The sequence below is a fragment of the Hyperolius riggenbachi genome, chromosome 1 (assembly GCF_040937935.1).
Source record: "Hyperolius riggenbachi isolate aHypRig1 chromosome 1, aHypRig1.pri, whole genome shotgun sequence".
In the NCBI taxonomy this organism is placed as follows: domain Eukaryota; kingdom Metazoa; phylum Chordata; class Amphibia; order Anura; family Hyperoliidae; genus Hyperolius; species Hyperolius riggenbachi.
This window is the reverse complement of record NC_090646.1, coordinates 255,507,618-255,521,132: the sequence shown is the minus strand read 5'-3', so window position 1 is coordinate 255,521,132 and position 13,515 is coordinate 255,507,618. Positions and strand designations below refer to the sequence as shown.

The 13,515-nt window shown below is 40.6% G+C and overlaps 1 protein-coding gene across 2 annotated transcripts in view; it reads left to right on the top strand.

Annotated features, from left to right (window-relative positions):
• Positions 1-13,515, top strand: part of LOC137504547 (SPARC-like protein 1) — a 107,114-nt gene that overhangs the window by 65,946 nt on the left and 27,653 nt on the right. Inside the window, exons 3-7 of one of the 2 annotated variants that reach the window (XM_068233137.1) lie at positions 3,283-3,324; positions 5,068-5,804; positions 5,943-6,072; positions 8,505-8,571; positions 12,505-12,623. In XM_068233137.1, coding sequence (XP_068089238.1) covers positions 3,283-3,324; positions 5,068-5,804; positions 5,943-6,072; positions 8,505-8,571; positions 12,505-12,623 — 1,095 coding nt within the window. Of the gene's footprint in view, positions 1-3,282; positions 3,325-5,067; positions 6,073-8,504; positions 8,572-12,504; positions 12,624-13,515 lie in introns of both variants that reach the window. The other variant, XM_068233129.1, reaches the window with a different exon arrangement.

The following is a 13,515-nucleotide window of genomic DNA, read 5'->3' as shown; positions in this document are numbered from 1 at the left end:
GTACAATATCTCGTACATTGGAAAGGGTACAGCATTGAGGAGAGACAATGGGTACCGGGGAGTCGCATGCATGCGGACGAATTAAGGAGGGAATTTCACACCTTACATCCCGAGAAACCTGGTAGGAGTTGTCCGGAGTCCACTCCTCAGGAGGGGGGTACTGTGAAGAAACGCTGAAAAGCCGCCGTCTCTCAAGGTGAGGCGGCTGTTTCCGCGTCCAGCATGGCGTCACAACGCGGAAAAACCGCCGCATGCTGCATAGGCAGAGCGGCGGAATCCGCATTGGGAACAGCGGAATCCGCATTGGGAACGGCGGAATCCGCATTGGGAACGGCGGTATCCGCATTGTAACTGGATACATTGCAAGACAGTACTGGTGTGGCTGGGACTGATAGTCCACCTAGACTCAGAGTGACACGCGCGCGCGCACAGAGGCAGAACTTAAATAACAGCCAGAAGGGAGTCAGCTGACCAGGCGGGTCAGCTGACATTTTCCACCACTCTCATTGGTCCAGCAAATAGGGAGGTCCTGGAAAGGTCCTTGTGTATATATACCACTGGCTGTTCACTTGTTCTTTGTCTGGCGTGCAATCACATACGTGGGAGCACCCAGATCCGTAGTCAGATCCGCAAGTGTGCCGGGACCAGCTGGAGCTGTAATCCTACACTTAGCTAGTTTCTCTTGATAGCTAAAGTACTAGTTTGATTGTGATTATCTGTTATGACCCTTTGCCTGCCTGACTATCCTCCTGAACTCTGATCTTGCACCTCGATATTTCTGATACTCTGTTGCCGAACCCCGGCTCGTTCCTAGACTCCGCCTCTGCCTCCTGATTTTGTACCTCGATATATCTGATACCCTGTTGCCGAACCTCGCCTGTATCTAGACTCTGCCTTTGCCTCCTGATCTTGTACTTTATCTGTCCGTGTGTGTACGACCTGGCTTGTCCGACCTCGAGAACCGACCTTACTATTGGAGGCGGTTCCCCGTCCTGTCAGTGACACCTCCTCCTGAGTGTCACTTTCAGACATCCTTCCTACTGTCAGTCTGACTCCTCCCGTCTTGGAGAGCTCAGGTCTGCGGAAGGAATCTGTGCAGTACTCCTTGCTGCACTGAGGCCTAGTCCTCTAAGTGTTACTGTTACACCAAACACTACACTCTACTCAGGTGAACAGAGGTTAGCTGGTATATCGGATTATCGGTGATACTGCAGATCACTTATAATCTGGTATACATCTGTATTCCCAGTGATACCGGTAATCAGATTCTCTCTGTGCTTCACCGATCGTTACAAAGAGCTTTTAAATACAGCGGTGCTGATCGCCTTCCAAATTTGGCACCATGATTTGTTCACACCAGTAACCTCCAGAGTATTATATACATATAGGTATTATTATTCCCATATAATCACCAATTCCACATAACAAAGATTGGGCTCAGCAGTTGGTCATGTTCATGCGGAAATGCAGAGGGAAGGACCTGATAGATACAAACAATAAATGTCTTACATACCCATGACAGTCTTTTGATTGTTTTGGGTAACAGTCTAGAATCAATATAGGTGGTGCCCAATATTGTCTTCTTTCATACAGCAGTCCACTGGGCTGAACACCCCCCCCCCCCCCCCCCTCATCTTACCACAACTGTGATTCCAGCTGCATTCACAGTGATATGTCTGGTGATTTTCCTCTCTTTTCCCTTACTAAGGGAGAATCTAAGTTGCTCAGTAATGAGATGAGCATTATCTATATACAATACAGGGATCAGGCAAGCAAAATGATCATGACCAATCAATTTCGACAGTAAGCAACATGAATTTGTACATAACTTAAAGAAGGCACCTAGAAAGCCTTTGTACAATTTCCTGACCCTACTCTGAATAGCATTATTGTAAAACAATACAAATTATTGCATACCGATACCTTAAATAGTTTTTCCCATACTCACTTACTGTTAGATGAAAGATCAGGTAAAGGATTAAATTCCCCAATATTTTTTGGATTACAATCCTACACAAATAGGCATTAAGCTCTTTACGCAAAATGGGTTAAACTCGGCTGATGTGGCTGTTAAGGACCACCTGGGCCAAGCATCTAGTGGATGTATAGGAGGAGCACCCCACCCAATGTCACCTAAAGATATAGCATGCTGGATCTTCCCTGACATCCAACCAACCACCAAACCTATTGTTTTCCTACTCACTCCAGCCATGGGAAACTGCTCCATAATGTGCCATGCATCATCCCTCCATTTCAACAGACATGTCACTAGCAGGGATGGGCTTTCGAGTCCTTAAGTACTCGAATTCGGAATTTTAATGAAGATTAATTCATGCACCTGTGACCGTGGGATAGGGGGTTAACTTACCCAGAAGTCCGGGGATCCTATGTGTGCCACCACTGGAATACGCTACAAAGGCTGTTGTTGGAGCCCTGAAGATGTTGACCATAGTTCCCTGCCCTGGTAAAGTTGGTCTAGAAGCAGATTCTCTCTTCTTTCCCACTCTTTGAACAGTGTGAGCAGGAATCAGCACTTGCATACTTTGTTGTTGGTTGCTAGTAGTAACCTCTTGAGTGCTTAGGACAGAGCTCAAAGTGACAATTACAATTATTACAATTATTATTATTAATAGTATTATTATTGATTTATAAAGCGCAAACATATTCTGTGGCGCGGTATAAAGTAAGAAACAAACATTGAGTACATAATAAAACAGACAATAGTACTCACCAATATAAAAAATACAGAATTGGTAACAAAATACAGAATTGATAATTACAGTGACAAAAGTAGCAGTGAAAAAGTATAAGAACCCCCTTTCTACCTCTCTCAACCCACTTGGAGGCACTGCCTGGTAGCCAAGATGCTGAAGGAACTGTAGTGTAGATAACGTCCACACTCTCTAAGATGTAAAAGACCAAGAAAACTTTTACTGGCAGATCACAGGTAGAGCATAAATCCGGCTGACATGTTTCCGACCAAAGTGTCCTTACTCATAACCTCCACGAGTAAGGACCTTATCTACACGATAAATGTAACACGATGAATAAAATGTATAGCAAATTCCAAGAACCAAAAGGGTGAGAAAGCCCTGCCCGTGTGTGCTTACAATCTAATGGAATGCTTTCTGTATCATTGTGCATGTATCACCATATGGTTAGCTTATTCAAAACTCTCTGGTGAAAGAAAAATGCTCTAATGGCATACTTGCACATTACTTGTGCTTGAGAAATTGTATATATGTTATTGTTTTCCATTTATTATTTTCATTATTTTTTTAGGTAACATCTTTTCTAGTGAAGCATGTCAGGCATGGTCACAAGGTATGCTTATGTATTCAGCACCGATTTAAGATCTTAAAGTGAACCCGAGGTGAAAATAAACTGATGAGATAAACAATTATATTTATCCTCCTACTCCTAAAAATGACTTTTTAAGACATCCCAGGATTTTATTTTATATTTAAATATTTAGAAAGTCGATTGAATGTTTTGTTGTCTCTGCTCAGTTGCAGTCTATTAAGTGTCCCTAAATAAAAATACATTAACTATATTGACCCTTTCTCTCTCCATCTGCTCTCAGAAATATGTAGAAAATGTATTTTGTTACAAAAAACTTTTATGGCTGTAATTTGCTTATCAGTGATGTTTACTATATTCCTGACAAGCTCCTGACAAGACAGACAGAAGCTGTCATTTCCAGCCTTAAAAATTAACTATTTCAGGCAGCAAAATAAAACAAGTAAAACTCCCTGGTTATTAATATGTTTAGTACTGTACATACACATGTTTATCTCATCATGTCACATGTCACCTCGGGTACACTTTAAACAAAAATGCAATACTACCACACATGATAGTTGGTAACACTTTAACAATAATTTCTAGTGTAAAGCAGAATTCGATCCTACATCATAAAAATGTAAGCAGAAGGCAGAAGGCCAAGAATGGTGTATAATCTATCTACCCATCTATCTATCTATCTATCTATCTATCTATCTATCTATCTATTAATCTATCTATAGAACCTTGAAAAAGTTTAAAGAACTTGTAAAAAAAACAAAAGCATTAGGATGCTGTCAAATGCTTTCAAAATTAATGCAATGAATAGTTTGTATTTAAAAAATAACCTTTCTGGTAAGGGGCCTTCTCTTTCTCCTCTCTGTGCTCATATCATTTTCTATACTTGGCACATGCCAATCATTGCTATTCTGAGCAGTGGTCTGATACACAGACATTGTTTAATTTCACTGGTTGTTGTATTTTCACTTATGGAGTGCTGTTTCCTCCTTGTTCTGTGCTTTTCTCTACATGGTGTTGGTGGTTATGGAGTCACTATCTTGGTTTTCACTACTGATCACAAAATTACAGTTACGTGTCATGTGATGTGGATTTGCAAAGTCGGATATTGCACTTTTATTTTGTCACTTTATGGTAGGGTTTGAATCCACCGTTCTATAATTATTCTCTTTGTGTATTTATACCAGATTTACACTTTAAGGTGTTTATTTATGATACCCTGTCATTTGTATAATTATTTATAGTGATAATACTATGCTGCCCACTAGTTATCATGTTTCTACTTCTAATTGTTTTTAACCTAGAATTGTTATAATAAAGAGAATCCTGTTATACTTTCTATGGTTTGGTGCGAATATATGGCCTTTCTGTTCAGGGTTTTTGCTATATAATTAGAAGCCCTTTTACACATTCCAGTAGATAATTTATTTTGAGTTACCTATATAGATTTGTAATTGTGCTTGACCATATGTAGTGTTTTCAGTTGCTCTAATGGTGTCAGGGCCAAATCATGGGTTGCTAAGGAATATAATGATTTGGCATAAGTTGTTACCCAAACAATAATATCCCCATCTCTGATATTTGAGCCTTTTTTGATGCAACCTAAAAGATGCCTAACTAATGGTTGTAAATACGAGTTGACCCACTAACACAAGAGTTCCAATAGAGGAGCCAGTTTGTACAACAATGCGCCAGAACAGAAGACATTTTTATATAACCCTGACTTTAGTTTGAATTAGCCTGTTAATATAATTGTAATCTATTCAGATAACTGAAGGCATACAAGACCAAGACATGAAAGATTGGACTCTGAAGAAAAATACAAGTAAGGCAGTGAGATTTATTGCTGGAGAACACCATGTAGAAAGCATAGATCACAGCAAATCAAAAATTAACACATTTCCATCCGAATCCATACTGGTTACACATGATGAAGGGAAGGAAAAAAATAGTCCTCTTGACTTGAATAAACCGCTAAGTCCCAAGAACAATAATAACAAACAAGAAAACTTCAACAAAAGTGAAGACTATGAAGATATTGTTGATGATGCAGTTGACACTTGGATCACAGAATACCCTGAAAGTAAACTAAAAAATCCTGTGTATAAGAGTGATGAGAGTGATGATGAACAAAGCGGAGATGGACCAACTTCACTCACTTTCTCAGAAGAACATGAAAATTCACCAATAAGGTCAAATACTGGGAGTGTAGAACTAAATGAGGATATTGACAAAGAATACGTAAATATTCTAGAAAAAATACTTGATGAAGATTTAAAATATATTTTAAATGTTACTGATAATAACATGACCGGAGAACAATTTCACAATAAATCAAGCACGGGACTCATTTTTAGAGTTGCAGACCATGAAAAGATTGGTTCAGACAGTAGAGCAGAAGGTGAAAACATCATCAGCAAACAGGATGGGAGTGGTATGGATGGTGACGATCATGAGTCTGTTTATAGAAGTAAAACTGAAAATCAGTATCCTAGACATGAAGAAGAGGAGATAAAATTGAAACCTTTAATTGAGATTGCCTTAATGCAGAAGGAGAGTGTACAAGGAGACGATACCTCTGACCAACCACCGCAGAGAACTGTTAGTGAAAATCAGAAGATAAGAGGTGATGTGCCAGATGAGAAATACACTAATAAAACAAATGAAAATCAAGAATTGGGGAATGTAACAGACAAAACCACCGTTGTTCCCAATGTAGTTGAAAATTCTCAAATTAACAGCAGTGACATTCAAGCTGACCACCATGATCATGTGAGTATAAGAAAATTGCTTGAAACTAATGATGCATGTTTTGTAATCAAAAAGGCTATGCTATCAAAGGGAATCCACTCTAGTGATCAAATAATGAGTCTGAACTTTGTCTTTGGTACAAATAAAGCTAGTCATATATGGATTAATAGCGGTCCAACTTGCAAAAGATTTGTTTCAATCAAAAGTTGATCAGTGTGTTCTAAGTGATCTACTTAAAGAGGACCTGTAGTGAAAATAATGTTTTACAGTAGAATCCCTTTATCCCTTTATTTCCTGGTCCAAGTAGTTTACTATATCAGACATTTACTATATCAGAATTGGTCATACATTGTAAATTCATACAGACGCCTTTGCTGGCACCTGAGTACTGAGTTCACTATTAGTGATGAGCACAAATTTCGCATAGACGTAATTTCGCATCGAAATTCGCAATTACAATGCAAAATCGTAATGAAAAATTTTGGGAAAAATCGTACTGAATTTAATCTGTAATTGTACTTATTCAAAAATTTTCACGTAATTTTGTGCTGACTTTTTTGGTTAATAGCAAAGCCCTCATACATGTTAATGCAACTAAAATTGTTAACTACAGTATATTAACCACTTGATGACCCACCCTTTACCCCCCCTTAAGGACCAGCGCTGTTTTGAGTGATCTGTGCTGGGTGGGCTGTGCAGCCCCCAGCACAGATCAGGTTGCAGGCAGAGAGATCAGATTGCCCCCCTTTTTTCCCCCCTATGGGGATGATGTGCAGGGGGGGGTCTGATCTCTCCTGCCTGCCTGGGTGTTGCGGGGGGGGGGCACCTCAAAGCCCCCCTCCACGGCGAAATCCTCCCCCTCCCTCTCCTACCTGGCCCCCCCGGCGATCGAGGCTGCACAGGACGCTATCCGTCCTGTGCAGCCAGTGACGGGACGTCCCCTGTCACATGGCGGCGATCCCCGGCCGCTGATTGGCCGGGGATTGCCGATCTGCCTTACAGCGCTGCTGCGCAGCAGCGCCGTACAATGTAAACAAAGCGGATTATTTCCTCTTGTGTTTACATTTAGCCTGCGAGCCGCCATCGGCGGCCCGCAGGCTATTCACGGAGCCCCTCGCCGTGATTTGACAGGAAGCAGCCGCTCGCGCGAGCGGCTGCTTCCTAATTAATCAGCCTGCAGCTGGCGACGCAGTACTGCGTCGCTGGTCCTGCAGCTGCCACTTTGCCGACGCACGGTATAAGCGTGCGGTCGGCAAGTGGTTAAGGAGAATACTGGGTACAAGTACAAGTCAAAAAGACCTTGTAATTTTTGAGAAAATAGATTTTTAAAAGTGCAAAGAAAAATGGTTTATCAAATGCCATTTTTCTGAGTTTAAAACACATTTTCTTTGCATTTTTAAAATCAATCAAAAATTAAAAAAAAACAAGGTGTTTTTGAAATTTTTTTTTTACTTCTGCCCACTTTTCTCCATAATATATGTAGCCATTTTGGTGACAGTAGCATGTATGGGGGTCTTTGCTATTCACCGCTGAAATCGGCACAAAATTTCACGAAAATTCACAACAAATTACTAATGTTTATACGAAATCAATTGAATAAACACATTGTAATTACGTATAGGCTTAATTGTGGAAATGTACACAAAATGTTGCATAATCGTAATTAGCTGATTACGATTAACACTGATTACGATTACTATATCCGGAGGTTTACTATATCAGAGTTTATTATAACGAGATCTTACCGTATTCACTTATAAATTATTTAGTCAGTGTTTACTGATTGTGAAATCTTTCCTCTCCCTGATTTACTTTCTGAAATGTATCACTGGTGGCGAGTCGGCAACATCATTAGTTCTGCCAGGTGATCTGTACGGAATGTTCGTTACTGAGAGTTCTATGTTCAGAGGGAGGTATTGCTTGCTTGGCAGTTGGAAAAAGTCGTTATTTCCCACAATGCCACGAGGTTCACAGACAGCAAACTGTCAGGGCCATGGTAATGACATCACACTGTGGAAGGGGTTTCACCACAATATCAGCCACACAGATCCTCCCTGATGATCTCTTTAAAAAAAGGTAAAGATTTCTCGTGGGAAAGGGGGTATCAGCTACTGATTGGAATGAAGTTCAAACCATGATTAAAGTTCCTCTTTAACACTACTCAATCAAATTTCAGTAAAAAAATAATTATCAGAAAGTGCTGCCATGCATTGTATTGCTCATTGCAGTGCACAACTATTCGCCCATTGCTCACCTGCTGTTCTTCTAAACATCTGCAAAAATGTACTGCTGCTCCAGATAATGCTTTCCATCAATTAACCATTAAAAAAGGCATTCTTGGTTAAATAAGAGATTTATATCTAAGTATCCAGTTGTACTTATAGACCATTATGTGCACAGCTCTTTATTTAGGGGGGAAAAAAATCTTAATTATGTTGTATTTTTTAATTAAGAATATAGATGTTACCATGAAGAAAGAAGTTATTAATTTTCGTACAAACAAGACAACATTTTCTGCTGGTAAGTGTTAGAAATCTACATAAGGTTAAGGTTGTGGAATTTAAATATACTCAGGGTCGGCCTTAGGTTTCACAGCACTCTGAACGTAACCAGATTTTGGTGCCCCCCCAATTCATCCTCTTTGTGCGCGCACACACACACACACACACCTATGTGCAAGATCCTCTTTAGTGTATATCGGCAGATCCCCCCTTTTGGTGTATATGGGCAGATTCCCACCTTTAGTGTATATAAGCAGATCCCCTCTTTAGTATATGTAGGCAGATCCCCCCTTAAGTGTACATAGGCAGATCCCCACCTTTAGTATATATAAACCGATCCCCATTTTAGTGTATATAGCTAGGCAGATAAATAGTGTATAGTATACACGCAGATTCCCCTTTAGTGTATATAGGCACCCCCTCCACACACACACACACACACACACTTCCCCAGCTGGTAGGCAGTTGGGGAATCTCACGTTTCTGCTTGTAGCTGGGGACAGAAGCTGGCCCGGAGTCAGGAGTGACAAGCCGGTCTCTCTGATTAGTGCACAGCACAGACATCGCCTGTGAGCGAGGGGCGGTGCTACTGGCGTGCACGGCTCACACAGACTTGGCAAGAGGCAGCAGCAGGTTCCTGTAGTCTTCGCCCCCATCACCCCCAGCTGCACCAGGGGGCGGAGCTACCACTCACAACAGCCAGCAGATAGAAATGCGGCCAGGGCCAGTTGAATGCACTTCACGTGCGCCCCCCTGGAAGCTAGCGCCCTGAGCGACTGCTCCGGTCCCTCAGGTCAAAGGCTGGCCATGAATATACTGTATAATTATAAAGCTGATACAAATACAGTAAAATATACAAAGAAACACCAGTACTAGATTGGTAGTAGGAGGCACCGATATTCATCCAATTCGATTACAATAATCGGAATCGGATGGTCCATCGTCCACCAAGTCGCTTGATGTATGGGCACCTTAACAGTAAGTACTGGATGAAGTAATAAAAGTTAATTCAATTGCTTCAACTCAAAGTATACATATACAACAGTGAATGAAATACAGCTGCATTTCATCTACTGCCATCTGCTGCAGTCTGTGTGATGGTGTAAACAAATGGATTCAGTGTCTGTTTTCTGTTTTCTTTTTGTGAAGAGTAAAACTGATACCGGTATTAATACGCTTTCCACCTGTCCCAATCACTTAAAATGGTACAATTGAATAGAAAGCTACTAAGGGTGTATCAATGAATTTCATGTAAGCAAATATGTCTACAAAATAGAAGTGCTGTAACTATGGACTGCTAAATATATCAGGGATGCTTTTTAATTCTGGTTGCGGAATGCAGCAAATAGTATGAAACAAATCCATCTGGTCTCACTCCACCTCATGTTTAACCACTTTACCCCCGGCGGTACGAATTTCTCCGTCCCTTTTTTCCCTCCTAAAAAAACAGGGACGGAGAAATCCGTACCTTCCGCGCTCCCGCCGCTGTCCGCGCTACCGCCGCTCGTGCGCGCGCACCCGCCGCTCGTGCACGCCGCCGCCCGCTTGCCCGGAGATCAATGAACGGGAAAATCCCTTCCCGTTCGTTGATCTAAGCCCCTGCAATGATCTGCTGCTTCTTTCAGAAACAGCGCGATCATTGTGATTCTCCCAGCCTCCTACTGCTCCCTGTAAGCGTCCTTCCGGTCACTTACAGGTCGCATGTAAACATACTCACTGTGGCCATCTTGTGTCCAAATAGTAAACTACACCCTAATGCATTTTACACATACAAATAAATTGTTTTACATAATAAATTAACTCATTACCTCCCACACTCCCCAATTATTATTTTTTTGTAATTTTTTTTAAAAAAAATATATACAATAAAAAAAAAACATAAATAGTTACCTTAGGGACTGAACTTTTTTTTTTAAATATTTATGTCAAGAGGGTATAGCACTGTTACTTTATAAACTACGGGCTTGTAATTAGGGATGGACGCAAAACTGAAAAAAATGCACCTTTATTTCCAAATAAAATATTGGGGCCAAACATTGTGATAGGGACATAATTTAAACGGTTTTATAATCGGGAATAATGGGCAAATACATTTCATGGGTTTTAATTACAGTAGCATGCATTATTTAAAAACTATAATGGCCGAAAACTGAAAATAATAATTTTTTCCCACATTTTTTCCTATTTTCCCCATTAAAACACATTTAGAATAAAATAATTCTTGGCATAATGTCCCACCTAAAGAAAGCCTAATTGGTGGCGGAAAAAACAAGATATAGTTCATTTCATTGCGATAAGTAATAATAAAGTTATAGACGAATGAATGGACGGAGCGCTGAAAGGTGAAAATTGCTCTGGTGGTCAGGGGGTAAAACCCCTCAGTGGTGAAGTGGTTAAAGAACATCATGTTTTTATGATGCGATGTGGAAAGTCCTAAGGAAATGTGGTCTTCTGCTTTTAACTGTGTAGTAGCATTTTGTGGGTCATTTCCTGAACAGAAAAGGAATCCAAAATCCACTGATGTGATGTTGTTTAAAGAGCAAAGAAGCGGAAGACACACAATTCCTTAGTAGGCAGCTGTGGTGAGGGACAATCTCCAATAGGACACCTGGTCACTGTGTATTCACTGTGTAGTTTGCTCACAAGTAGCTGGAAGGTATAGGCTGTGTGTATGCAAGGAGGCAAGGATCCAGCGGAAGCCACCATTGGATGTTTGGCAGGTGCACGCGCATCTCTGGGGAGCGAGGCAGCAGGGCTGTGGTGTGCTAAAGGACAGCACTGCAGCGCAAAACCTCACCCCCCATTGACCTTAACATGGGAGCACTGCTAAGGCTTTCGCCTCAGTAATGCTCCCTAACGATTGGCCATCGCATGAGTGAAGCGGGATTATTATTATAGGATTTCCCAGTAACCCACATGTGATGGCAAAGTGAAAAGTAGCTCGCATTGCAAGCTACTTATGCCCTAAAATAGGATATGGCCTTATCTGTTTGCAACTATTAATTGTTCTGCATGAGTCATCCTTTTTCTCTGCATTCCATTTTTGTTTCGTAATGGCCCATAGATCTTACACAATATTTTCCTTTTTAAATGTTCTCAAACTGGTTTAATCTTGGGTTGACATAGTCCATGTCTCACAGCCATATGGTAATATTTGTCTTATTGTGGTTTTATAGATCTTAAGCTGTGATTGCTGATCAAGTAATTTATTCTTATGTGCACAGTAACATTTTACACCTCTGCATTTTTTAACCTTTATCTCTTCAGTGACATAAAGGTGGCCATACATCAGGTGACTTGGCGTCCAATCGGCCATCTGATTCAATTATTATAATCAAATCAGATGAAAACCGGTGCTGCCTAGAGCATGCCTGATCGGCGTTGCAACCAATTTCGGGCTTAAATTAGTTGCATGTATTGATCGGACACGCTGAAAAATGTAGGGCTGACATGCTCGATCAGGTGCGTGGCAGCAATGGGTGCGATATATCAGGATAAGCGAGAAACACAACGGAACCCGAGGTGCTTTCCTGGGGCACTGGGGGGCACATTTTACACTAGGGAGGTGGGGGTGGCAAGGAAGCCGGGGGTGGCGAGGAAGCTCAAGGATGATTCCCGAGAGCTCTTGAGTGAAAAGTAGAAAAGGTACTTGAGAGAGAGAGATTAAGTAGGTTGCCTGTGTGTAAAGTGCTGCTAACTGGTAAAAGAGCACATTAACATTGCATATATGATTGGGGTCTCATTTTTTTAACATAAGGGCTTCATTTACCTAGTTATCTTTAAAGTATGCTAATATTTCAATAATTTTATGCCTACAAATGTTTTTTTTAAATGTTTGAAGTGGAAAAAGGCAGGCTTTTATGCCAAGTGACAGGAGCCTGCAAATGTATAATCTCTTGATAGTACAGAAAACATACACTAGGTGTCACATTTGTTTCATTCTTTCTCCTAGGTCCATGCGCTAATTTCCACTGTAAAAGGGGGAAGACATGTAAAACTGATAAGCAAGAAAATGCATTTTGTGCCTGCCAAGAACCAGATCTCTGTCAACCTGCTAATATTAATGATCGTGTAAGTCAAAAACACCACCATTGCTTTGCAATTGACTGATTTATAAAATAAGAATTACCCATAAGGCAGCAAATACCAGTGACACAGGCTGCATCAAAGCTAGAGACCACACACACACACACACAGCACAAGGAAGAAGAGCGTACACAGGCCCGTTTCCAGGCCCGTGCAGACAGTGGGATCGCCTTGATCACCCACGCTGGTGAAAGGCAGTCCAGACTGACCCAGCTAATTTTTTTAGTTCTGCAGCGAATCGGCCCCAGTCTCACTTAACAACATTCTCAGGAAATTGTCATCCAATTCTTGCCAGGAAGCTACGTTAGACAAGAACAAGGTTTTCTATAAAATTATTGTAAATAGAAGTCAAAAGATTATGAATAGAAGTAAAAATTTTATTACGATCTTTTAATCTAATTTTACCTTCTAATAGTGATCCTCAGATTGCTGGCGGATTTAAAATGCAGTTAAATGAAATGTATCCTTACCCATTGGAATTCCAGTAGTCCTTGTGTTCCCTGAAAAAGCAGGGAATTTGCTGAAAGTGTATCCCAGAGCAAATGCAATGGTTTTACTAGGGATCATTGTACAGCCACAATAGGACTGTGTAGGGATCCCTGGCAAATATTCAACAAGGATTTTCCATAAAAACAATCGTAAAGAAAAGTGTTTATAAATAAATGTGTTGTTTGTTAAAAAGTAAAATTGCACATAATAGACTAACATACAATAAAACAATTTTAATGGCCATAACAAGCACTGTAGAGACACTTGTGCATTATATAATTATAGTTATGCATGTATTTGTATGAGATAGAACATATGTACCCAAGCTTAAAAACTTTTCACTTGATTAGGAGAATGCTTCAGCCCAATATGTACATAGTAAAACCCA